General features: G+C 41.9%; 1 protein-coding gene across 8 annotated transcripts in view; it reads left to right on the top strand.

Annotated features, from left to right (window-relative positions):
- MICAL2 (microtubule associated monooxygenase, calponin and LIM domain containing 2) overlaps positions 1-24807 on the top strand; it is a 250105-nt gene extending 225298 nt beyond the window's left edge. For 4 of the 8 annotated variants that reach the window (XM_023550839.2, XM_010592231.3, XM_023550838.2 and 1 more), the window contains 3 exons: positions 9495-9597; positions 15860-15933; positions 21663-24807. In XM_023550839.2, coding sequence (XP_023406607.2) covers positions 9495-9597; positions 15860-15933; positions 21663-21847 — 362 coding nt within the window. In that variant the 3' untranslated portion in view covers positions 21848-24807. Of the gene's footprint in view, positions 1-9494; positions 9598-15859; positions 15934-17080; positions 17594-18925; positions 18980-21662 lie in introns of those variants that run through there. The other 4 variants (XM_023550840.2, XM_064288425.1, XM_023550841.2 and 1 more) reach the window with 3 other exon arrangements.
- Positions 24808-26342: the final 1535 nt, after the last annotated feature.

Genomic DNA, 26342 nt, shown 5'->3' with positions numbered 1-26342 from the left:
ATAAGAGAAATTGCAGTGAAAACCTAGCCAGGAAGAGGGAAGTAGTTTGGCTTGTACTCTGTGGTTTTTGTCTTGATTGCTGCTGAAGAAGAGAGGGAAAAATAATGTTCTCGGTAATGTAACAGTGAGGTGTCCTGGAAAGAACATAGATATTAGAGTTAGACACTCCAGGGTTTGAATCCTGATGCTGTTATTATATGACAATTATTTCCTCTCTGCTAAAGTTTTCTCATTTGTAAAATGCTGCTAATAATACCAGCCTCATAGGGATCATATAAGATAAGGACTAAAACAATGTGTAAGTAAGCACCCCCCGAAAAAGTCCCTGGCACAGAATAGTTGTTGCAAATGATTAATTCCTTCTCTCTTCTTTTATATCCCTATCATAAAAGCTAGATAGTGCAATGATTTCTCAATAGTATTCATTTGTTCATTCATTCACATTCATTTATAACTCCACTCCCTAGAAGAAATTTAAGTTGGTTTCTCTAAATACGTTTAATACATGAATTCCACATGCCTGGTCCATATGAGGATCTCAATGTAGCCTCATATTGTTACCCTACAGAATAATTCAGTAAAAGTAGTTAGCAATGAGAGCCAAACACTGTGGTTTTGAGGCATGCCTCCCTGACAGTTGGCCATAATTTGGGAATAGATTTTAGGGAATGGTTCTTTTTTAGGCAAACTTCCATAATTATTTGTGCTCTAAATGTAATGAAAGTCAGTGAGTTCAAGGTTATACTCTCTTAGTCATTAGAAGTGGCTGGCTGCTATGCTTTCAGAGGTCAGCAGAGCAGGGGAAGGATTGGGATCCTTCTGTGATCCTAGAGCAGTGTGAATACAGGTGGCCATATTATCTGGAAACACAGATATTATTTTATCACATAATATACCTAATGTAATGTTGTCAGGAAAGAACTCCAACCTCATAGACAACAGCAAGGAGTAAAAAGCCTTCAAAGTTGTTGCCTGTGATGGTTAAGATTAGGTGTCCACTTGGCTAGGCCATGATTCTCGGTGGTTTGGCAGATATTATGTACTCATCCTCCATTTTGTGATCTGATGTAAGCAGACAACCAGTTGAAAGCCAATCATTTGAAAGTCCAATCCACTGAAAGCCAATCAGTTTCCTTCAGGGGTGTGGCCTGCATCCAATATATGTGGATGTTCTGGCAAGCTCTCTCTGGATCCTACATCTGACTCGTCATCCTCTGACCTCCAATTCTTGGGATGTGAACCAGAAGCCTACCACGTAACCTGCAGATCTTGGGATTTGCCAGCTCCTGCAACCCTGTGAGCTAGCAGCCTTCCACCTGACCTGTTGATTTTGGATTCATTAGCCCGTGTAACCACACAAATCAGGAAAAGCCTCCAGCCTGATGCCTGACCCATGGATTTGGGACTTGCCAGCCTCCAGAACTACATGAGTCATTTCCTTGAGATAAATCTCTCTATATGTATATTCATAAATATACACTTCACTGGTTTTGCTCCTCTAGGGAGCTCAGCTTAAGACAATGCCTAAGCAAGCAAGGAGGTTGAGTTGGTTTGCCACAACTTTCTAGGTGTAAAGGTAAACAACAAAATTCTTCACATCAAAGCAAGGCAGTTTAGTACTCGTAGCATAGCAAACAGCAGGAGCATCAGAATGGCAGCACCAGTTGCCCTGCCCCCAAGTCCCATGGTGTGACATGACAGGCGAAGCAAGTAGTTTTATGGTAGTCATGCTATGGTACCCTGTTCTACTTCTTGGCACCATCTACCTGACTAGCTACAGGAATGGCTCAGGGTCAGAGGACAGATAGACCTTGTAGTTCCGCACACTCAGCCAGCACATGCAGGGATGCTTAGAGTTCATAGCAGAGGGCCTCGATAAGCCATTTATTATGTAGTCACCTCTGTGACCAGCCCAAGTGGCTACCCTGCAGAAAGCCAGTGGCCTCACAGCAGAAATAGGCCCAGTGCAGGCAAGACCAAGAGTCTTTTCTTGAAGAAGCCTTGGGTCCTCTCTATTGCATGAATCCAAGGGTCATTGAAACCTCAGAGTCATGAGCCTTAGAGTATTGCTTTTTAAAAACTTTTTTTAAACCATAACAACAGTAAGAAATGCATTTTATATCACAAGTTAGTACATATAAATATATAATTAAACAAAACATTTCATGAAATAATTTTTATTTTTGCTACATGAGAAAGACTGGTGTTTTCTACTCTATCTCATTTTTAGTGCTTGTTATGGCCCATAAAATTGATGTTGCAACCTTCAGGTTTGAAAAATACTACCATAATTATTTTACCCAGAAAAATATTTAAAGCTAAAAAACCAAATGGCCGCTTCATACAGAATGGATATAGGCGGCTTAGAACATAATTAAGAAATTATGGCACAGCAGTGTGGTGGCCTAGATACTCTAAAACCCATTCACTGGGAGAATATCTTCAGAAACCATATGTCCAATAAAAACCTAATAATCAAAATACATATGAAACTTCAACAACTTAACAACAAAAAGACAACCCAATCATTAAGTGGGCAAAGGACTTGAATAGACATTTTACCAAAGAGGCCATTCAAATGGCCACCACACACATGAAAAGATTCTCAGCATCATTAGCCACCAGACGGTTACAAATCAAAACCACGTTCTGTATTATAGAGACGACAGCGTAATTAACTTAGAAATCAATAGCCAAAGGATATTTTTTTTAATTATATATGTGGAAAGTAAAATATATACTTCTAAATAACTTAGGCATCAAAATAAAAAAATTAAATAGCTATTTTAAAAATATGTAGAAATTTAAAACATACTAAATATAAATAAGGAAAACAAAGTCTATCAAGATTTATGGGATGCAGTGAAGAGATGTTGAAAAGTAATGGGCTATGTCCAACTTAAGGTTAAAAAAACACAACAGAATAAACTTGAAGAAAGAAGATAATAGAAATATGAGCAGAAATAAATGAAATAGAGAATAAAGATAAGATAGCCAAATGTTGGTCCTTTGAAAAGACTAAAAAGACTAGAGGCAGCCCTCTGAAACTGATTTTAAAAAATAAGGTAGGAGACAGAAATAAGTAATATTAGAGATGAAAATGGTATGCATAGCCACAGAGAATATACTGAACATTTAATCCAATTAATTTTAAAACTTGGAAATCTGTGGGTGATTTAACAATCGTCGTGTTAACAAATTAAAGAAGAAAAACATAGGATCCTCTTAATAGAAGAAGAAACGTTATTTGCCAAAATTCAACACCCATTTAGAATAAAAAGTTTTAGCAAAAAAGGGGTACAACTTTTTCATCCTGAAGGGTATCTTCCAAAATCCTGAAGCAAATATCGTTGCCAGATAGCAAAATATTAGAAGCATTTCTTTCGATGTCAGTAATGAGATAAGGGTGACTGTTATTACCTCTTCTGTTCAAAACTGTAAAGCAGACCCTAACCACTGCAGTAGGACAAGGGGAAAAAATGCCATAAGGCTTGGGAAGAAGAAACAAAATTTTTGTCGTTTCCAGATGATAGAATTGTCCACATGAAAAACCTGAGAGAATGTACAGATAAATTATTAGAAATAAGAAGAGTCTATATTGCAATAGGTAAGATCAAAATAGAAAAATCAATAGCATTTTTATATCTTAGCATCAAGCAGTTAGAAAGTGAAATAACTAAGATGCCACTTACTTTAGCATCAAAAACAACAGATGCCTAGGAGTGAATTTGACCAAAAAAAAAAAATATATATATATACACAAAGTACATACGTATGTGTGTATATATAGATATATAGATAGAGATATGCACAACTTTTATGGAGCCAGTTTTAATACTTTACTAAAAGCCACCAAAAGACGCAAACAAGATGTCACATATATGGAAATGTGATATAAGCCAGCAGTAGCACTGTAAATCACTGGGAAATAAATGCTTCTGGGACAATTAGTTATCCCTACTGGAAAAAATATTGGGTCTTATCTCACACCATACAAAAAAGCAGTGTCATATGGACTGAAGCCTTTAAAATGAAAATGAAACTTGAAAAGTTAAGAAGAATCTTTTTGACCTCAAGTTGGTAGTAAATAGATACCCTAAAAAAACCAAAAACCCGTTGTCATTGAGTCGATTCAGACTCATAGCAACCCTATAAGAAAGAGTAGCACTGCCCCATTGGGTTTCCAATGAGTGGCTGGTAGATTCGAACTGCTGACCTTTTGTGTAGCAGCCAAGCTGTTAACCACTGTGCTACCAGGACTCCCCACATACCATAAAAGAAATGAAAAGATAAGCCATTCATTAAGAAAATATATCTGCAACAAATATAACCAACCAAGATTTGTTGTAGTAGTTAGTTGCCGTCAAGTCGGTTCTGACTCATAGCGACCGTATAGGACAGAACAGAACTGCCCTATAGGGTTTCCAAGGAGTGGCTAGTGGATTCTAACCACTGACCCTTAGGTTAGCAGCCGACCTCTTAACCACTGCGCCAAAGACTTAGTATTCCAGAATATATAATAAGCTCTCACAAATCAATAATATGCAAGTAACGTAGTATAAAAATAGGTAAATGATATATATTTTACAGAAGAAGAATATGGATAAACATGTGAAAAGACGCTCAACTCATTAGTAACTAGGAAAATGCAAATTACAACTAAAATGAAAAACTATCTTAAACTATTAAATTATCAAAGTTTACCAAGCCTGACAACACCAAGTATTGGCAAGGATGAAGAACCAGGGGCTCTCCTTCCTATTCAGTGTTAGTGGGAGTGTAAATTGTCTCAGCGTTTTAGAAAACAATTTGGCTTTAAGTTGTAAAGCTAACCATCTGCATCTCTTACAACCCAAAGAATTTCGTTCCTAAGTATATATTCCAGAGAAACTCTTGCCCACATGGATCAGGAGACATATACATATTCTAGCAACATAAATTCATCATACCAAAAAACTACAAACAACCCAGATAGCCATTAACAGAAGAATGAATAAATTGTGGAGATTCAAGTCCACCCAGCGGCATCTTGGAAGAAAGGCCTGGTGACCTATTTCTGAAAAAGCAGCTATTGAAAACCCAGTGGGGCACAGTTCTACTCCGACACACCTGGGGCCACCATGAGTCGGAGTCAACTTGGCGGCAGCTGGTGGAGGTGGGGCTGTGGCCATACAGCTGAACATCATGTACACGGCAGTGAAAATGAATGGGTAACTTGGATGCATTTTAGAAACATGATATTGAATTTAAAAACAAGTTGCAGAAGACTATGTGCAGTATGGTACCATCTTAATAAAGTTCAAAAGCAAGAAAAATTGAATTCTTTTTGTTTGTTTTTGGTAGATAGTTATGTGGCTAAAAACAAAAGTAGTTTAAAGAGGAAAGGACTAGAATTTTTATCTCGCTTCCAGAATGGAATCACGAGCTAGCTAGCAGCACCTGAATGTGTCAAGATGTAATCAGATCAGACCCATGGTTGGCTTTCTCAATAATCACCGTCATATATAAGGAGCCTGTGGGAGGCCAGTATCCCCAGAGTTTTGGATACTGAAAGCCTGACCAGAGAGTTACATGAACCTGGCCTGTGTATGAGCACCAGGACTGAGAGCTTCTCAGAGGGTGGAGAACAAAAGGCAGGGCCCAGAAACCCAGCCAGTCTGGGGGAGATGCCCTGTGTGGTGCTCCTGAGTGTTTGGGCTGCAATTACTGTAATGCCACAGACCATCAGTGAGGATGTGAGTGCATTAACAAAATTGCAGCAAACATGGAAGTAGGACTTCTCACAGGTTCTAAGGAGTGGAAAATCACATCCACAGAAGTCGAAGGTTTTGAACCACACAGTAAAACAAGACCCAACTTGGAAAAACCACACGTCAATACACAATTGAGAAGTATTCATTCAGCATTACCTACAAAAGAAAATGCTTTTAAAACCATGATTTTAATGAATAGACTGTTCATTTATTCCCTGTTATTATTTATTCAGGAAAATATATATATATAGACCATTAAAGGCTAAATGGGCTAATCACTCTGAGGTAAAACCAAACCAAACTCATTGCCTTCAACTTATCGTGACCCTACAGGATAGGTTAGAACTGCCCTGTACAGTTCTCCCTGAGCAGCTGGTAGATTTGAGCTGCTGACCTTTTGGTTAGCAGCCAAATGCTTAACTACTTATGCCACCAGGGCTCCACTCTAAAAAGGTAAGAAAGGGCTAAATTGATTGCAGAATATTACTGAAGAATTTTAGTAGGGAGTGACATAATTTGCCTAGCATTTTTGAGAGATCCTTGGCAACCGTGGGTCCATTTAATGACTCCACAAATGGAAACTTTTTTGTTGAGTTTTGATTACTTTATTTCACCTTGGCAAGTGGGAGCCTTACATTTGGTCTAGGAAAAGCATGATAGGAGGGCACAAGAACAAATGGAGAACCAGTTGGCAGTGGACACAAGGGGAGCTACTCACTGTCTGGCTGCACCATTCTAGCGGCATCCTGGTCCCAGACCTACGAGTCACAGCCCTGCCCTGGAAGATCTTTCAGTACAACAACAGCCACAGGACCAGATGGAGAGAGGGTTAAGTGAGCAATCTGTGTAGGCAAATAGCACTCAAGGCTTCCCCAGCAAGTGCTGATCCAGCCAGCCACATAACACTCTCATTCACATGGAGCCAAAACCAGGATAATTATTTAAGAGTTTTGTTAACCTCAAGTTAAGTTGCATGATAAAGTTTAGCCATGTATAGTCAAGTCATGGGCTATACTCCAGCTGAGTTTTAAAGGTAAACAGAAAATAATGCCTAAGGAACTATAGAACTAGACGCGAAGAAACTACAATGTAATAATAACAGTGGTACAGTTTATTGAATGTTTACTACCTGCCAAGCACTGTGGGATGCATTTTATATGCATCATCTCATTTAAGCCCCATAACCAATTTACGGGGTAGGTTCTATCATCATCCCCAGTTTTCAGAGGAAGAGACTAAAGTGGAGTAAGTTGAGGTTACTTGTCCAAGGTCACATTTTGGCAAGTGGCAGAGCCAGGTCTGCTTGATCTCAAAGCCCATGGCCATTCCACTTCACTGTCCTGCATCTACAGTGAGGAGGACTGCTAGTCTCAACTTCACCAGGACCCTGAAGGAAGATATCAGATGGGGACAGTGAATTGATGGAAACCATGGAAGAAAGTCTGTGAGCATTGCTGGAGTCCAGAGCATGGTAAGGCTGGGCTAAGCACAGTCCCCCTGTACCCAACACTTTGGGAAGCTGGATTTCCTAGCATCCTGTACACAGTCCCATGCCCAAAGATTCCCCCAATGTGATTTTCATTACTGAGAAAAGGGAGACTCTTAAAAAATGAGCTGTAGACTATAAAATTGCAAATTAGTCCATTGCTAAAGAAAATTCTATTGAGTAATTCAGTTCAGCCTGCATTTGTTGAGTACAGTGTCAGCTGAACTCAGTGCAGCTGCGCAGGGAACCCTCTAATGGGTCAGATTTTAGAGGAACACATAGAAATGATGTGTGATCCAGGATACAATCTGGCTAGAACAGGGCCTATAACTCTGTGAAGAGTCTGAACCTCCACAACAACAACAACAACTCTAAAGACAGTAAAACCGTGCCTTTAAAGCTGTTTCTTTTGGATTGCCAACAAGAAGAGGACAGGCCCAGCACTTGCGGCAGATGGTATAGTGTTCCAAGTCAAGGAAAGGCAGAATTTTCAACTCTCAACTTGTCTGTTTTCTCTGTCAAGGAACATGGTCCTCGATCCAGAAATATAAAGCAAATATCTTGGAGAGGAAATTGAATCTGGATAGGAGAGAAGAATGGGAGAGCTAACGTTCTACGTCACTGTATCCCCCACACCTCAAACAGTACCTGACGCATAGGGGGTGTTCATATGTGTTACGGAGTGAATGAATGAATGAATGGATCAGAAGTCAACATCTGCATTTTAGTACCAGTTTGCTCGCTAACTACATAATTTGAGACACTGCATATAAATCTCTCGGGGTCCCAGTTTCCTTATCAATAAAATGATGGTCCAGGAGACAGGGAGAAAAGGGAACTAATTATTCTGGATCACTTGCTACGTGCAAGGCAGCGTGCTGGGGTTACAGGGCTGGGAGGAGGAGGCAGGCAGCAGGGCAGTATATGTACAAAGACTCAAGCGCACCTGAACACACTCGATCAAACCCTGGTTCTGCCACACTAACTGTGGACTTGGGAAAGCTGCTTTAATCTTTTAAGCCTCCATTTCTTCAGTTATCAAGTGGGAGTAATAAGAGTATCTGTTGGTGAGTTTGTTGTGAGGATTAAATGAGATGCTGCCGGTAAAGCACATAGCCTCCCAATCGGCAGGGAATGGCATTATTTATTACTTCTTAAGTTGTTCCTGGTTTAACAGATGAAGAAGCAGAGGCTCAGAGAGGTGAAACGACTTGGCCAAGGTCACACAGATCTTGTGTCTGTGTTGTTTCTCCTCTGTCTACAGGCCCTCCAGTATAAATCCTTCTTGAATGGCCATACACTTTACAATATGGCCTTGGTTCTCGTTGCAGAGTAAAATATTAGAAAGCTACCTCCATGTTGCTACTTCTTAAATATGCCCAGGTTTTAACATTTTAGTATCCAAACATTTAGCATCTAATATTTAGTATCTACAAAGCAGTACCAATATTCTCATGGTTATTGCTCTGTTTAATAGAGTTCATAATCTGAGTCTTAGGAGTCCCTGAGTAGTGAAAATTTTAAGTGCTTGACTACTAACTGAAAGGTTGGCAGCTCACACCCACCTAGAGGCACGTCAGAAGAAAGGCCTGATGACCTGCTTTCAAAAGGCCACAGCATTGAAAACCCTATGGAATGCAAATCTACTGTACACACCTGGGGTTGCCATGAGTTGGAATTGACTCACTGGTAAATTATTTGGGCTTTTTTTTTTTCCTCCCCATGGGACTTAAAGGTATTAACTTTTTTTCTTAATCATTGGGCATTTCTTTGGGCAAAAATTAAAATGCCAAACACCACTACTCTATGACAAAATACTGGTGTGAGCTTTCTTGCCTCACAAAGAGAGTCACACGCCACCTGGGCACTCAGCTGGCATTTGTTTCAGGGAAGGAGAAGGAGGAGAAAGGGACAGTAATCAGTAGCTAGGGTTTTCTTTGGCAGAGGATATGCTGCATAAACACAAAAGTTTTATGGGAGACAGACTAGTAAGCAGGAAAAGGGTCATTTGTGGCAGGACACTATCAAGATTTTGACCCTTGGAGCTGGAGTATTGATACCCTAAATGTCTAAAAGGATCCTGCCACAGAGAGCACACGGGTGGGTTTTATTGCCGTGCCCATGACCAGGAGACATCAACAGGGCGTCAGAGAGTTGCTGCCTGCTGAGCCCTCTTGCTACAAACATGGCTGCTAAGCAGTTTGATCATAGGGAGGGAAATGCCAATCTAACCCATTTGCTGTTGATTTCTTAAGCAGATTCAGGCACACAGGATGAAGCACAGCTTTTGCAGGAATGGTTAAAGCTGGCCCTGGAGAAGAATAAATTAATGCGATATGAGTCGGAGCTACTGATCATGTAAGTAAGGCAACACAGATAACAGCGAGTCCTAAAAGCAAAAGGGCGGGAGTGGGCAGCTCACCCTTCCAGGTTGAAGTCCCGGGACTTTTTCGCCTCGTGCATACAAAATGGTGATTGAGGCAAATTGATATTTTATGTCTTGCATATAATGCTGGCATTAGTGCAGAGAATCTCCAGTTGTCTGTTCTCTCTGTGGAGTCCTTCGGCTAAAATAGATTTCAGGTAATGGGTCTGGAGCTATCAGGCATTTGGAGAAGGTATGTCATGTATACCTATCCCCCAGGCCCATGTTAAAAGAGCAGTCACACACCTGCGATGGGGAAGGATGTATCTGAATGTGGCTCTTGTGAAGAGATCAGCCTGGTCACTCCCTTGTGCCTTTAACGGACTGAAGCACTGAGATCTGTCTGTCTGTCCCCTCTAAATACATGGTTGAAGCCTGATACGCAGATTGGAAAGTACAAATGGATCTCACCACACTTGAAAATGTTGAAGGTCAATATATATTCTGCCAATCTGGAGGGAAAGGAACTAACATTTATTATAAACCAGCCAAGTGGGTGCTTTCGTTTATGTGGCCTCATTTCATTTTTATCCCAGCACTAAGAGGGAGTTTTGGGGGGTCTTCAAAAGGGTCTAATAAATACCACCCTCTTCCCGGCCAGTGTTCTGAACCAGGTGAGAAATAAGACAACTGAGTCAATAGAAGGAACATCAAGATATCACCTTTTTTACTGATAGTGGCTAGCTTGGCTAAGTGTGAGAGCCCAAGCGGGCTTGCTAACTGTACTAGTTTCCGAAGCTGCTGTAACAAATGACTACAAGCTGGGTGGCTTACAACAACAGGAATTTATTCCCTCACAGTTCTAGAGGGCAGAGTCTGAAATCATTGTGTTAGCAGGGCCATGCTCCCTCCAAAGGCTCTAAGGGAGAATGCTTCCTTGCCTCTTCCAGCTTCCAGTGGTCCCAAGCATTTCTTGGCTTGTGGCTGCCTCCGTCTTTACATCGCCTTCTTCTCCGTGTCTGTCTTCTCCTCTTCTGTCTTCTGTAAGGACACTTGTTACTGAATTTAGAGCCCACCAGGTAAATCCAGGATGGTCTCCTCTCAAGGTCCTTAGCTACATCTTCAAAGACGCTTTTTCCAGATAAGGTCACATCCATAGGTTCTGAGAGTCAGGATATGGACATATCTTTTTGGGGGTCACCATTCAACCCACTATACTAACCAAACCCCAGATTTAGACAGACTTATCTACCTAGTCACAAAAGACAGCGTACTCACTAAAGCTTTCCTCCTTAGATGCAGGGCCTTGGCCCTAGACCAATGGTCTCAACTGGGGGCAGTTTTGCCACCCAGGGAATAGGATATTTGGTTTTCATGACTGGGGAGGGGTGCTACTGGCATTTGGTGAGTAGAGGCCAAGGATATTACTAAATATTCTACAGTGCAGACCTCCACCTCCAAACAAAGAATTATTCAGCCCAAAATGCCCATAGTGTCAATGTTGAGAAACCTTGCCCTAGACCTATGTTAATGCCAGTGAAATTAAGAACACATGTTTTCACACTTCACTAAAGAAGATATTCAGGCGGCTAACAGATACATGAGAAAATGCTCTCGATCATTAGCCATTAGAGAAATGCAAATTAAAACTACGATGAGATTCCATTTTACTCCAACAAGGCTGGCATTAATCCAAAAAACACAAAATAATAAATGTTGGAGAAGCTGTGGAGAGATTGGAACACTTATACACTGCTGGTGAGAATGTAAAATGGTACAACCACTTTGGAAATCGATCTGGCATTTCTTTAAAAAGCTAGAAATAGAACTACCATACTACCCAGAAATCCCACTCCTTGGAATATATCCTAGAGAAATAAGAGCCTTTACACAAACAGATATATGCACACCCATGTTTATTGCAGCCTTGTTTACAATAGCAAAAAGCAGGAAGCAACCAAGGTGTCCATCAACAGATGAATGGATAAATAAATTATGGCATATTCACACAATGGAATACTATGCATCGATAAAGAACGATGATGAATCTGTGAAACATTTCATAACATGGAGGAACCTGGAAGGCATTATGCTGAGTGAAATTAGTCAGAGGCAAAAGGACAAATATTGTATAAGACCACTATTATAAGATCTTGAGAAATAGTTTAAACTGAGAAGAACACATTCTTTTGTGGTTACGAGAGGGGGGAGGGAGGGAGGGTGGGAGAGGGTTATTTACTGATTGGATAGTAGATAAGAACTACTTTATGTGAAGGGAAGGACAACACTCAATACAGGGGAGGTCAGCTCAATTGGACTGGACCAAAAGCAAAGAAGTTTCCTGAATAAACTGAATACTTCGAAGGTCAGCGGAGCAAGGGCAGGGGTTTAGGGACTATGGCTTCAGGGGACATCTAAGTCAATTGGCAAAATAAATTCTATTAAGAAAACATTCTGCATCCCACTTTGAAGAGTGGCGTCTGGGGCCTTAAACGCTAACAAGTGGCCATCTAAGATGCATCAATTGGTCTCAACCCACCTGGATCAAAGGAGAATGAAGAACACCAAGGTCACAAGGTAATTATGAGCCCAAGAGACAGAAAGGGCCACATGAACTAGAGACTACATCATCCTGAGACCAGAAGAGCTAGATGGTGCCCGGCCACAACCAATGACTGCCCTGACAGGGAGCACAACAGAGAACCCCTGAGGGAGCAGGAGAGCAGTGGGATAAAAAACAAACCCCGGCCGCATCCAATGACTGCCCTGACAGGGAGCACAACAGAGAACCCCTGAGGGAGCAGGAGAACAGTGGGATGCGGACCCCAAATTCTCATTAAAAGACAAGACTTAATGGTCTGACTAAGACCAGAAGAACCCCGGCGGTCATGGCCCCCAAACCTTCTGTTGGCCCAGGACAGGAACCATTCCCGAAGACAACTCAGCAGATGTGGATTGGACTGGACAATGGGTTGGAGAGAGATGCTGATGAGGAGTGAGCTACTTGCATCAGTTGGACACTTGAGACTATGTTGGCATCTCCTATCTGGAGGGTAGATGGGAGAGTAGAGAGGGTTAGAAACTGGCAAAACAGTCACAAAAGGAGAGACTGGAAGGGGGGAGTGGGATGACTTATCAGGGGGAGAGGCGTAGTGGTTAAGTGCTACGGCTGCTAACCAAAGGGTCGGCAGTTCAAATCCGCCAGGCTCTCCTTGGAAACTCTATGGGGCAGTTTTACTCTATCCTATAGGGTCACTATGAGTTGGAATCGACTCAACAGCACTGGGTTTGTTTGTTTGTTTTTTTAAGTGGGAGTATGTAGTAAGGTGTATTTAAGTTTATATGTGAAAGACTGACTTGATTTGTAAGCTTTCACTTAAAGCACAATAAAAATTATTTTTTAAAAAATGGAAAAAAAAAAGAACACATGTTTTCTGTAGGCAGTTTGATTTTGGGAGGAAAAAGGGAGGAGGGAGCTGAGCTTCTGTTCTTCCCAAATTTATCTCTCCTGGGGTAGAAGTCAGTAAAGTTTGGGGCTGGGGGAAAGGCCAGGAGTTACACTAATCGAGCTCCATCAGTGTGGAAGGGAACATCAGGAATAGGAAATAAGTGTTCATCTGTGATAATTTTTTTTTTCTCAAGTTGGTGAATATACTGAGACTCAGACCAACTAACTAATTTGTCTATGTCTATCTGATGGCAAAGCCCTTTTTACACAACTCTAGTGTCTGCATTTGGGTCAGGTCCGAAATTTAAAGTTCATTTGACAAAAATGTATCCAAACATTCTGTGTGCCAGGCCCTTTGCTGGGTAGCATGGAACTAAAGATGAATAAGGTCACGGCCTCTATTCTCTAAGAACTGTTGAAATCTGCCTCCATGTTCACGCAGAGGCCGTGTTCTCCCTAGTCTGCTCTGAGCCAATGACGGGCCACAGCAGAGATAGACAGAGGTAGAGGGGCTTAGAGGGAGACTGGATCCCAATACGTAGTGCAATAACAAAGCTTGGAGGTTTGTACAAGGGGCATCAGTGCATAGTGCCTCCTCGAGAGAGTCAGGGAGGCAGCAGTGGCTGCTGACGCTGTGCAGTGACTGCGACTGTCCCTATTAGTACACTGTCAGGGGACCCATCTCCTCCAAAGGAAGCCAAATAGGAGAACTCAGGCATGTGAGCTAGACAAAGGCAGGTAGAGGTTCTGTTAAAGGATAGGTTTTGGTTTGGAGAAAGACCTGGATGAGCAAGGTGCAATATCTTGGATGGGTGTATCAATATAGGTCCTTTGGGACGCAGACACCAAGACATAATTAGAAATACAAGAGATTTATTGGGAGAAATTCCTGTGAAGGAGAAAGGGAGTAGGAATAAGAGTGAAACCTTCAGACTACACTGCAGTTCTGATACTTGTGAGAGGGAAGAGGGATGGAAGGCAAATTGGGCAGGAGGAGCCTCAGACCGCAGTGCAGCCCTGAGAAAGTCTTAACCACGTTGATGGGGCGCATCAGAACAAAGTTTGCCTATCAGAGGAGTCTGATGTCCCGTGGCCTGGCTCTGATACCTCTGCTGTGTCCCATTATTGGCTGGGAGCAAACCGAGGAGAGCATGGCCTCTGTGTGAACACTGAGGTGGATTCCACAGCAGCAGTCAGCCAAGCACAATTCTGTCAGAAAGTTCTCTCTTAAAGGAACACCTCCATTGGCTGCCATAGTGGGCAAAGGGAAGTTCGTTGTCAACAACAAAACGCAGAATATTGAACAAGATAGGGACGTTGGCCCAAGTAGCAGCAGAAGTAGTGAAAATAATGACAATAGGACATAACAAAGCGACCCCAACTCTCATAGAAAACACAGATGCAACTGCAGGTAGGGACTGGAAGGGAAGGGCACCACCAAGTCAAACTCAGGGACTTATTTTCAGTCCTTACCCTCTCTGATGTCTCTGCCTCAGTGAACGCCCTTGACCTCTTTTTTCTCTCTCAAAATTTTCCTCTTTGGGTTTCTGCAATGCTGCATTCCTTGGATTTTACTTTCAACCTTTTGATTGCTTTTTTCCCTGGCTCCACCTCTTTTGTTGGACTTGTAAATATAGGCATTTCCAAGGTTCTGTCTAAATCTCTTCTTTCTCTATGGTCTCCATTTTAGTGAAAACATGACTTCAACTGTCCCCTCCGACAGCTCCCACGTCCATTTGTGGTCCTCATTTCTCCCAAGAACTCCAGAGCTACATTCCCAAATGTTTTGGGAACTTCCATATTACTACACAAGTATGCATGACCATGGCATGCCTACTTATACTCTGTGATGTAAATGGGATCTACCCATTTGTGATTAGCTCAGCTATTAACCAAAATTTCGGCAGCTTGAATCTACCAGTTCCTCCTTGGAGAAACCCTATGGAGCAGTTCTACTCAGTCCTGTGGGGTCACTATGAGTCAGAATCAACTCTATGGCAATAGGTTTGGTTTTGGTTACCCCAAGCATTACTAATGCAGGAAATCCCAAACTGACCTTCACTGAGGACCATCTTCACTTCTTGACTTTGCTATTCCTATCAGTGGAGACAGTGAGTTCCCAGGTCTCAAGCTTGACTACTCCAAAGCATCATTGTCTCTTCTTTCAACATCTCCTGCAAACATTGTTGTCCACCGGGACAACCACCTGTGCAGCCACTTCCTCAGGACTGCACTGCAGTCTGAGGCTCCTCCTGCCCAATTCACCTTTCCTCTCCTTTCACAGGTACCAGAACTGCCTTGTGGCCTGAAGGTTTCTCACCACCTGTACTCTACCTGTACAAAATCTCTTATTCCTCTTCCCTCTTGCTTCTCTTGTCATCACAATCAGAAATTTGGGAGTTGTCAGACATGACACTTGAAGTTATGTTATCCCTGAAAGAGAGAAGAGTTTCAGATAGTCATTGCTTCTCTCCTGGACCATTGTAGCTGTTTCTTCACTGTCCTTTCTACCTCCAGCTCTACCAAAGGGTGGCCCGCGTGACTTTCCTAAAGCTTACTGAGATCACATCACAGCCACCTCAGCCACTCCTCGTCATCTCTTGGGTTCAGCATATCCCAGCAATCCTCCTAGGCATCTTTGGTAGCCCCAGCACCAGCAAACCTTTCAGTTTAGAGAAATACCCAGGCCCCAGTTTTTACAAGGAAAAAAAAAAAAAATGCAGTAGCTACTATCAATGAGCTTATTATTCAATGTTTCTACACATACCTCTAGTATTTAAAAAGTGTGAACTTTTTCTCATACCCAGGGCCCACGAACTAGAATTAGAAGATCACCAAAGCAGACTGGAGCAGAAATTAAGAGAGAAAATGCTCAAGGAGGGTGAGTATGGTGATATGTTTGGGGCCCATGTTGAAGGCATGTTTCCCAGAGAAAGAAACTCAAGCAGAGCACTCTGCAAATCCCAGAGTGCTCTTTCTGCCTTGTACAACCACTGAGGGTAGAGGTAAGTGCAGAGCCTTCCTTCTGCTCACTCACCATTGACACAGCAAGTCCCCATTTAGCATCATTCACTTGGGCTATGAGAGCAGCATTTTGCTCCATCCCACCTACCAACATCTGGCTGGAAAAAAATAATTTGTTCACTCACTTATGCATTCACTCATTCATCCATTCATTTAACAGACACCTACTGAGCACTTAGTATGTGCCTGGCTTATGGTGAAGAGCAACCCATGCCCTCCAGGAGTTTGTGGTCTCCCATGGATACCAATACCAGATAAGTAATTGTAGTATGGTGTGAGGAGGGCCACAACAGAGGTGCTTTGGGAACAGGCAGGAAGACAGCCTTGCTAGAAATGGTCAAAGGAATATTCCTTCCCAGCAGGGGCTGGGCCAGGGTATCACTCAGGATAAAATGATTCTACCCTGGAGGAGGGAGAGTTGAAATAAATTCAACTGACATGACATCCTAATTTAAGCATTCATTGCCTCTAGAAAACTGGGCATATTTACTCTGTTTTGTGCCCTGTATTTGTGGGGCCAGATCCATCCATGGCTTTCTGACATTTAGACCTAGGTCTAAAAGAACAAGTTAAAATATTTCTTTATACCTCATGGACCTAAAAGTTACACGCAGCTTTTTTTTTTTTTTTTTTTTTGACCTTATAATAATAGCTTCATTTATCTATTATTGGCTAAACGTTCAAGGTAAATATACTCCTTAAAGAAATGTGTGTTGAAGATTTCATATATATATGTTTATGTGGAGGCCTAGTAGCACAGTGGTTAAGAGCTTGGCTGCTAACCTAAAGGTCAGCAGTTCAAATCCACCAGCCGCTCCTTAGAAACCATATGGAGCAGTTCTACTCTGTCCTATAGAGTTGCTGTGAGTTGAAATCGGTTCAATGCAATGGGTTTGGTTTTGGTGCTTTATGGCATACGTAGTTTCTTTGACATGGACTATTTCAGCTGAGATATAAAATACAATATTCAGGATTTTTCTTTCCTTGTTTGTAAAATATTACAGTACAACACAGGCTTTCTGAAGGTCTTTGGGACATCAAACATCTTCAGAAGATTCGGGATTCAGGAAAACAAGAAGGGTGACTAGTAACTTGGAATGGGGTCCTTCCGAATTCTCTGTGCCCAGTGGGAATGAAGGAAGACACTATGGAAGAAAGTGTCTGAATTTCAGAGCTAGCCAGTGTCCTTGGACTGGAAATAGGTCTGGAAGAGGGTTTTTTGTTTGTTTGTTTGTTTTTTAATGGTGCTTTAGGTGAAAGTTTACAAATCAAGCCAGTCTCTCATACAAAATGTTATACACACCTTCCTGTGTACTCCTAGCTGCCGTTCCCCTAATGAGACAGCACACTCCTCCTCTCCACCCTGTATTCCCTGTGTCCATTCAACCAGCTCCTGTCACCCTCTTCCTTCTCACCTCGCCACCACACAGGAGTTGTGCACATAGTCTCAAGTGTTTACTTGAGCGACGAAGTTCGCTCTTCACCAGCATCTTTGTCTATCTTATAGTTCAGGCCAATCCCTATCTGTAGATTTGGCTTTGGGAATGGTTCTGGTCTTGGGCTATCAAAGGGTCCAGGGACCATGGCCGTCACTGTCCCTCTGGTCTCAGTCAGACCGTTAAGCCTGATCTTTTTATGAAAATTTAAGAGCTGCATCCCACTGTTCCCCTGCTCTATCAGGGATTCTCTGTTGTATTCTCTGCCAGGGCAGTGATCGGTGGTAGCCAGGCACCATCTAGTTCTTCTGGTCTCAGGCAGATGGGGTCTCTGGTTTGTGTGGCCTTTTCTGTCTCTCGGACTCATGTTTACCCATACGTCTTTGGCGTTCTTCATTCTCCTTTGCTCCAGGTATTTGGAGACCAATTTATGCATCTTAGATGGCCGCTTGCTAGCATTTAAGACACCAGACGCCTCTCACCAAAGAGGGATGCGGAACGTTGTCTTAATACATTTTGTTATGCCAATTGACCTAGATGTCCTCTGAAACCATGGTTCCCAGACACCCGTCCCTGCTACTCTGGCCTTCGAAGAGTTCAGTTGTATTCAGAAAACTTCTTTGCTTCTGCTTTAGTCCGATTGTACTGACTATCCCTGTGTTGTCTGTTGCCCTTCCCTTCACCTAAAAAAATTTATATCTACTGTCTAAACACCCCTTTCTCTCCCTCCCCACTCTTGTAACCATCAAAGAATATTTTCTTCTGTGTTTAAACTTTATCTAGAGTTCTTATAATAGTGGTCTCATACAATATTTCTCCTTTTGCAATTGACTAATTTCACTCAGCATAATGCCTTCCAGATTCCTCCATGTTATGAAATGTTTCACAGATTCATTGTTGTTCTTAATCTCTGCTTAGTATTCCATTGTGTGAATATACCATAATGTATTTATCCATTCATCCATTGATGGGCACCTTGGTTGCTTCCATGCACCTACCTTTTGAGGTTACCTAACACATAGTACCTAAAGGAGCCCTAATGGGGCAGTGGTTAAGTGCTCGGCTTCTGACCAGCAGCTCCAACCCACCAGTGGCTCTGCAGGAGAAAAGACCTGGTGACCTGGTTGGGTAGAGATTACAGCCTAGAAAACCATCTGGGGCAATTCTACTCTATGATGTAGGGTCGCTATGAGTCATAATTGACTTGATGGTACACAACAACAATAATTTTTCCCCATTTTATGGATTACAAAACTGAGTCCTGGGGAACTTAAATAACATGCTCAAGGTAAATGGAAGAGATAAGATTTAAGAACAGATTACTGACTCAGTCTCCTGTTCTTTCTCATGTAGTAATAATTTGTAGACTGTTTATCTTTTTTTATACTAATTTATTTTTTTGTTTTTTTTTAGTTGTTGTTGAGAATATACACAGAAGATCATAAGCCAATTCAACAATTTCTACATGTAAGATTCAGTGACATTAATTACATTCTTCAAGTTGTGCAACCATTCTCACCCTGCTTTTCTGAGTTGTTCCTCCCGCTTTAACATAAACTCACTGCCTCCTAAGGTTCATATCAAATCTTTCGAGTTGCTGTTGTCAATTTGATCCCATATAGACAGTTCTTAAAAGAGCGTAATGCTCAAAGTAGGTGTTCTTTACAAATTACACTATTACAGACTGTTTTTTACAGTATTGTAAAATTCTATTTCTAATAAAATCTAATAGTGTCACAATGCATATGACAGATAAAAGTGATAAAAATATGCATGATCTTTTATTTGTTAGAAAGAGCTCAGATGGATCCATCTATGACCAGCCCAAACTGAGAGAAGAATTTTTTTTTTTTAACTTATCAGTGTTGTTTACCAAATAAGGAGTGCCAATACTGGAATATACCTAATTTCACAAACCATAGTGTATAACTAATACCTAATTTATACATCTGATAAATATCTTAATTTGCTATTTTGCAGGATGGTGAAATAATTACCACCAAAGAATCCCTTGGCTACCTTTGATTTTTTTTTTTTTTTAAGTTATTTTTACTAAGGATTGCAGGTCATAAATTTTCTCACTCTTCTCAGATGCACAGAGAAAATGTAGCGTCTTCATTTTTCCTGTACCAGAGTTCATTTTGTACATAAGTTTCCACCCACTTGTTAGCAAAGGAAGGAAAAAAAAGAAAGAAAGAAAGAACTTTATTTATCCCTCTGGTAAACTTAGTCTGATGCAATAATTTAAATAACCCCTATAGGAAATGCTTAGTCTCCTTGGGATAAAAATGTTCAGTCTCGCAGATGGCTGCCCCTTCCTTCTGCTTTTCTCCCTAAAGTGATTTCCTGGTAATGGGAAGAGGCAGATTTGTGTAACCTTGTGGTGTTAGGAATCTGAGTGGTATGTTCTGACTCTCTGAGTTCCCACTCAGCTGTCTTCCCTCCATCAGGTTGTCCCTCTCTCTGCTGACATCTGCAGCTAAGGTATATGGCTGGGTAATTCATGGCCTATTCATTCTCTTGACTTGCTTGGAGCTTGGTGTCATTCCCTGGCTCACTTGGCCTCACCTTACGCATCCTCCATTGAGCTTGGCCAGACAGCCCTCCATCCAGACTCTACTGTGGGGTCACCTCACTCATCATCCTGGGGGAGCCCACTGGCCGGCTGACTTTGGCAGCCCCCATTTGGGACAAGTGGGCACTTCTAGGCTCCATCCACGCCACACAGAGATCATGATTTGGGAAGCCACACTCAGGCCCTTCCTCTCTGCCCAACATGAGGTGCTGCCACTGTGTTTATACACAGGGGCAGCCCTAGAGGTAGCTTCTTTCTGGAGTTCTAAACAAGGGACAGAGCAAGAGCACTTTAGCCCCAGTGTTCCTGTCAAATGATCAAATACGTTTCCTGCCCCTTTTGGGGAGTCCCTGGGTGGCACAAATGGTTAACGTGTTCAGCTACTAACCGAAAAGTTGGAAGTTCGAGTCCATCCAGAGGTGCCTTGGAAGAAAGTCCTAGCAATCTACTTCCAAAAACACCAGCCAGTGAAAACTCTATGGAGCACAATTCTGCTTTGACATATGTGGGGTTACCATGGATTGGAGCTGACCCAAAGGCAATCGGGGGCCCTTTTGGGGAGGGTGGGGAGAAGAAATGGACAGACTGAAGCACAGGCTCTCACCATCTGCCTCTCCTACCTCTCCCCCCTCCCCCGCAACGCTTGAGCAGCAAAGCGATTGGTTGGTGCTCCTTTTACTTCACTTCCATGGTATCTACTTTCTTCCTCCTGACCCCAGCCTCAGAGCTCATGCCGATGACAGACAGTGGCGCCTTCTCTCCTTTGTCATCTGGTTCACTGCCTGGTCCTTGGTTTGTTAAATGAGGGGGACTCAAGGAATTTAGGAAGCTCTCTCCCAAAGCAATAATCTGGCTTTTAAAAAAAAAAAATCTGGTTTCCATGGTTTAAATCTGGCTTTAAAATCCCACCTTGAGTGTCAAAAACTCGCCATTTCCTGTTTCTGACTCTTTTCCCTCCTTTTATACCAATCCCATTTCCCCCAGACAGTTGGATGCCTAAGGCCAACTAGGGAGAAGTACCCAGGAAAGCAAAGCATAGTTACGGTCTGGATACGGCCTGGATACCCTACTGGACAATCATAGCCTCAGTTTACTTCCGCGTGGTTTCCACTTATTAACTACAAATGAACAAAGGGCCCTCATTGAAAAAGTAACCACTGTTGCAGGTTGTTTACACAGAAACTTTTATCACAGATTTCCTTGCTGTGACTCATATATGTTTATGCAAAACAGCCCTTTCATTGTTTTATTGGTTTCTTTGGGGGTGGGGTAGGAGGGCGGAGGTCGGGGGCCTTGGGAGGGCTTGGCTAGCATTAGCTTCTTTCCTGCACAAAGGTTTTTCTCCCTTTTAGTTCGTGTATATTCTCAAGATGAAAACTGAATTGACTGGAGCACAAAGCACCAGCCTTTCTAATCTGTGGTTTTAGGGCAATTCCTTGGTGTTAAATTCATTTCCTTGTTTTCTCCATTGAAATTAAAGAGCAGAACACGTTCATAACAATCAAGAAAGCCACGCCAAGAACTCTCCTGGGCCAAATCTAACCTGAGGTCTGCTGTTTTTCTTTTTGTCTTTAGAGAGCCAGAAAGATGAGAATGATCTAAACGAGGAGCAGGAAATATTCATCGAGATGATGCAAGTGATTGAGCAAAGGGACAGACTTGTAGATTCCTTAGAGGAAGAACGCATCAAAGAAAAAGCTGAAGACCAGCACTTTGAAAGCTTCATATTCTCCAGGGACTGCCAGCTGAGCCGGACGTGAGCACACCCAAGACCCTTTCCCCTCTCAGCACGCTGAGGTCTGGCGGGTCAGGCCACGCATACCTCACACTCTCATAGTGCCTTCTGCGGAATTTAGCATACCTAGAACTTAAATTAAAATGCTCTTATATGTACTACGGCAGCCCAAGATCCTTCCAGAGATTTTAATGAAGAAAATACAAGGACTCTTTTGATATTGGCAAGCAAGTCACCAGGCCTCTCAAATTGAAAGTGTCCTTGGCAGCAGACCAGCATTGTTTTCCCTAGAAAGTGACACAGAGACTTGACTGTCCTGCTGCTTGTATAATTTTTTGCCCAATTCATTAAGTTACACATCTTAAGATTTTCCAAAAGCTGCTTTTTACATAAATATATCCATATTTGCCTTTTTTGCATGGATGACCGGTTTCCAAATGTCAGCAAGAAGGAGCAGCGATTTAAAGATTAGGTTGATATTTAAATTGTGTTTCCAGAGAAAGAGAAGAAATCTTGAGATTACTGATTACGTAAAGCAAATGCAGGTGTTAATTCAATCCAGGGTATTCAATTCATGAATTTAATTTACCAGGCGTACTTACAAGCCTTAATATAATATATATAAGCAATGAGAGTTTGAGAGAACATTTGAGCCTTAATTTTACTTTTAAAAAAGAAAGGAAGAAGAAGAGAAAAGGCAAAAAAAAGAAAGAAACTTTCAAATGCTGTTGTTAACTTAGAAATGCTTTTTGTTCCCATAAGCATTCTGCTTATGGCTTCTGGAACAGAATGAAAAGTATTTTTAGAAATAGCACAGTTTTGAAGTGCTTTTCTGTAACTGTTGGTGCTGCTACTAAAAACAAACACACTAGTGGTAGGAGGCAAGGACTGCTGCTTAGGTGTTGTCTTCTAAGGCCCCAACGGAGGGGAAGTACCGGATATTCTCTCCAGGGATCGCTCAGGAACTGCAGGGAACAAAGGCAAAACCATTTCTGACTTCAAGGTGGAGCTGAGTGCAGTGACCCCATTGACCAAATCCCAAATTAAGTCCTGTTTTTTTTTAATTTTTTATTTTCAATGACATTTTTAATGTGAAAAGAAAGCAGGGAAATGGAGTTTGTGCACTGACATGTCAGACTTCCTGGGATGTTTTGATGGTTCTATCTGAAGACCGAAGAAGACAAGATTTAAAGTGGTGACCTGCTGTCATAAAATATTTGTGTTCCCCCAAATGGGATTATTTGAAGATTCAATCTGTTGTTGTCAAGAGACTAAAGAGCTTGTGTATTTGACCGCTGTCATTTCTGCAAGTGTTTAAATGTGTCGTTAGACAAAAGGTGCTTTGTAATGGTTGGCTCTGACTTGAGACCCAACTTTCCTCAGAGTGAGTTTACCCATGAACCACTTCTGTCTGAGATGCTGTCTATACACACCAACAAGCTGGGAATCAGAAGTGTAACTGGTTTTCCCCTGTCAGCCATGGTCTACGTGGTATTTAAACATAAACTTCTCGGGGTTTACCAAGTTCTGAAGGTTGTAGTTCTTTTCCCTTCCTTCCTTCTTTCTTCTCTCTCTCTCTTTTTTTTAGTTCCTTTCTTTTTTTAAGAATCAGGTCTCTTAGTGCCTGATTCTTCTTCTTATTAGGGAATATATATACCTGTGCCATTTCTGGCTATTTATCTATTTTTATTTATTTGTATGTTTGATGGAAATTGCTATTATGATTTCCTCATAATTGTGGTTTTCCTGTGTTAGAATTTGGAGAAGACGTATCAGCACTGAGATATTGGTATATAAGCTATTTAATATACAGAAACCCCAGATGTGTGGGAAGTGAATTGTATAGTATTAAAGATTTATAAAAATAGTCAAAATAACATTTTCAACCATGAGGCATTTAGGGAAAGGTTTTGGAGGCACAGGAATGTTAACCCACTTTAAGAAAGAGATATAGCTTCAGTTTTCTTTCTAGAATATTCAGAATTATTCAAGCCCAGTCTTTTCCGTCAGTTATATAAAAGTGTACCATTGGATGCTGCATACATTTGATGCTCAAATGCACGGTGTCTGGGTTGTTATTGCACAAAAGAATTAATTGCCACTTATTTTAATTTGTTCTGCTTCCACCTAAAAGGAAGATTCTCCCTAGAGGGCCAAGAAAGAAGGTGGTTCTTGGCCCTAGTAGTCTGTTAATAGATGAGAGCAGCAGTGTGCTCACTTGCTCTTCTAAAGACTGCTCTGTGGTTTAAGGCTCAGTCTTATCTGGCCAGAGTAAAACACAAACCTCATACTGACAGTCTTCTGTTTATACTACTTTCTGTTTTACCAGTGCGTGGAAACCATTTCAGTGATCATTTCCCAAAGGAAACAAGTATCGTGGCTGTTGAGCTATTTAAAATGATTCCACTCCTTATTCACAATAGAAAATGTTCTAAGACCCTCAAAATGTAAACTACTGCAATATTTTGAAGACAGTCTCTTTGATACATTTTGAGTTGGAGTATGATGAAAAGGGACTGCCCCCTAAAAGAATGTGGATGTGATCGTGGCTGAAGACCTCAGGACTCTGAATGGGACTTATAGAGCCCCAGCATCAGGTTGTATTTCATAGCCCTTCTCATACAGCTTCTGAATTAAATCAAAGGGCTTAGAATAGTTGTAAGTTCAGAATTTTATGCAAGTTGAACCCAGAGAACAGTTCTTAAGCTTGCTCTCCCAAACCATTCCTTCACTGATTTTTTGTTCCGCAGATGTTCTCTGAATGTCCATATGGTTCTGTGGCAATGTGCTTGGTGTTGGGATATAGAAAGAATATTAACCCTCTACTCCACTTTCCTAAATAAGTACAAAGATAAAGCACAACTTGTATTATAAGCGTCAACCCACGCTACATTTTTCTCAAGCATGAAGACGTATATCCCTAACAATTGTAGTGCTCCGTTGACAATAAAGAGCAGTTCGTGTTTCTAAAACTGTGAAAAATAATATCAGGTTGTACTGTTTCATTTAAACCTTGACTTTGGCAGTGTTAGGCTCCTCGGAATCAATCGATGCTGAGATGCAGCATGTTAATTGCAACCGAGAAAGGAAGTGGCAGGTGTTTCCAACTCTGATGAGCTGCAATGAAATTGATGTTTTCTGTATTCTGGAGGCAAATGACAATTCAGCAACGTCTGTCTTCCCAGGAAGCAGATTTACAGGTTTTTCCTTTCAAGTTGAAAATGGCAGCATGCCCCACCCAGGTGGTTGATCACAGAGCTACCTCAGCAGGGCAGAGGTAGCAGGAGGCAGCTGGGGCCACCACACGAACAGAGGGAGCTGCAGCCATTGGATGCGGTGGGCTCAGATGTAGGATTTTATTGCAACAGAAACGTTCACATACAGAGGAAAGTGTACAATTTCACCTACTGTTTATCTTGGAGCCTCACTGCTGAGTAGCTTGTAAGAGATTAATTTGCTCCAGCAATTGGGAACTATTCACGTGGACTGAAATGTGTCGTATGTGCACTGCTACAAATGCTGAAATGAACCAAAAATAAATGAATCAAAACATTTTCATGTGGGCTTGGGCTGGCATCTCTGAGGGTGGCATCCATTTCGTTTTTCTTTCTTCTTAGAGAAAGGGCTCGGGCAAACCTTTGGTTTCGTGTGGGAGTCTATGAATTAACGTTGGAAGTTTATGCCCACTGGAGCCCCTGGCAGGACTCACCTGGCCCACAAAGTGGTGCAAATGGAGGACGAACCAAGAAGACTAACCTCAGGTGTAGTTTTTCAACAAAGAAAACTATTTTCAGGGCTAAGGGGGCGGGGGTTTAGCCCGCCCTAGTTGCAGCCGTCCTAGTTTCTCTTTGCCTTCCCACCTGAGGAAGCCTGGTTTTGTATTCATTCACTCCATAGAGATATTCCCTTCAGCACAGAACTGGCCTCTCCTCCTTCAACACGCACACTTTCAGGAACAAGTTATGATTTTTTTTTTCCTGTCTTACTCTCAGGACATGCAAAGTTATAAATATGCGTGTATAATATGGTGGAATTGCCATCAATGGTCAGTTCCTGAAAGTTCCCATCATTTCACACTGAATTTGTCCCACTGTTTGAAAGCTTTTGTCTGCTGATCAAATATTAGTAATGATTTGTTTTTCCATTTATTATCGATGAAAACATGCACAACTGCAGGTGAGAGCTCCTGTTTTGCAGGTGCTAACATGCCGAGAAAAGAGCTCTAAGGAACATCTAGCCGTCTTCTGTGCTTTGCAGGTTTTCCTTGGGCCCATGCTGAGGTTCATCTGCCCTCCTCCTGGTCACAGAGCCACAGACTCTCGGCCTTCCTTCACCAGTCAGCTGCAGCTCACCATCCCTAAGCCTTCGGGACACGCTTGGTAACTTCATGCTCACGCCCTGTCCCTGCTCGTTTCTAGAAATAAGAGCAAAGCCATTCCAACCCAGCTCCCCCGAGAAGCCTCTCTGACCCTGATAACAGTAACTAGACACTGTGAATTCAGCCTTCCTCACATGCCAGG

Source organism: Loxodonta africana, chromosome 7 (genome assembly GCF_030014295.1).
Source record: "Loxodonta africana isolate mLoxAfr1 chromosome 7, mLoxAfr1.hap2, whole genome shotgun sequence".
NCBI lineage: Eukaryota > Metazoa > Chordata > Mammalia > Proboscidea > Elephantidae > Loxodonta > Loxodonta africana.
Note: the sequence above shows the minus strand (reverse complement) of the source record. Positions and strands in the feature narration are given on the sequence as shown.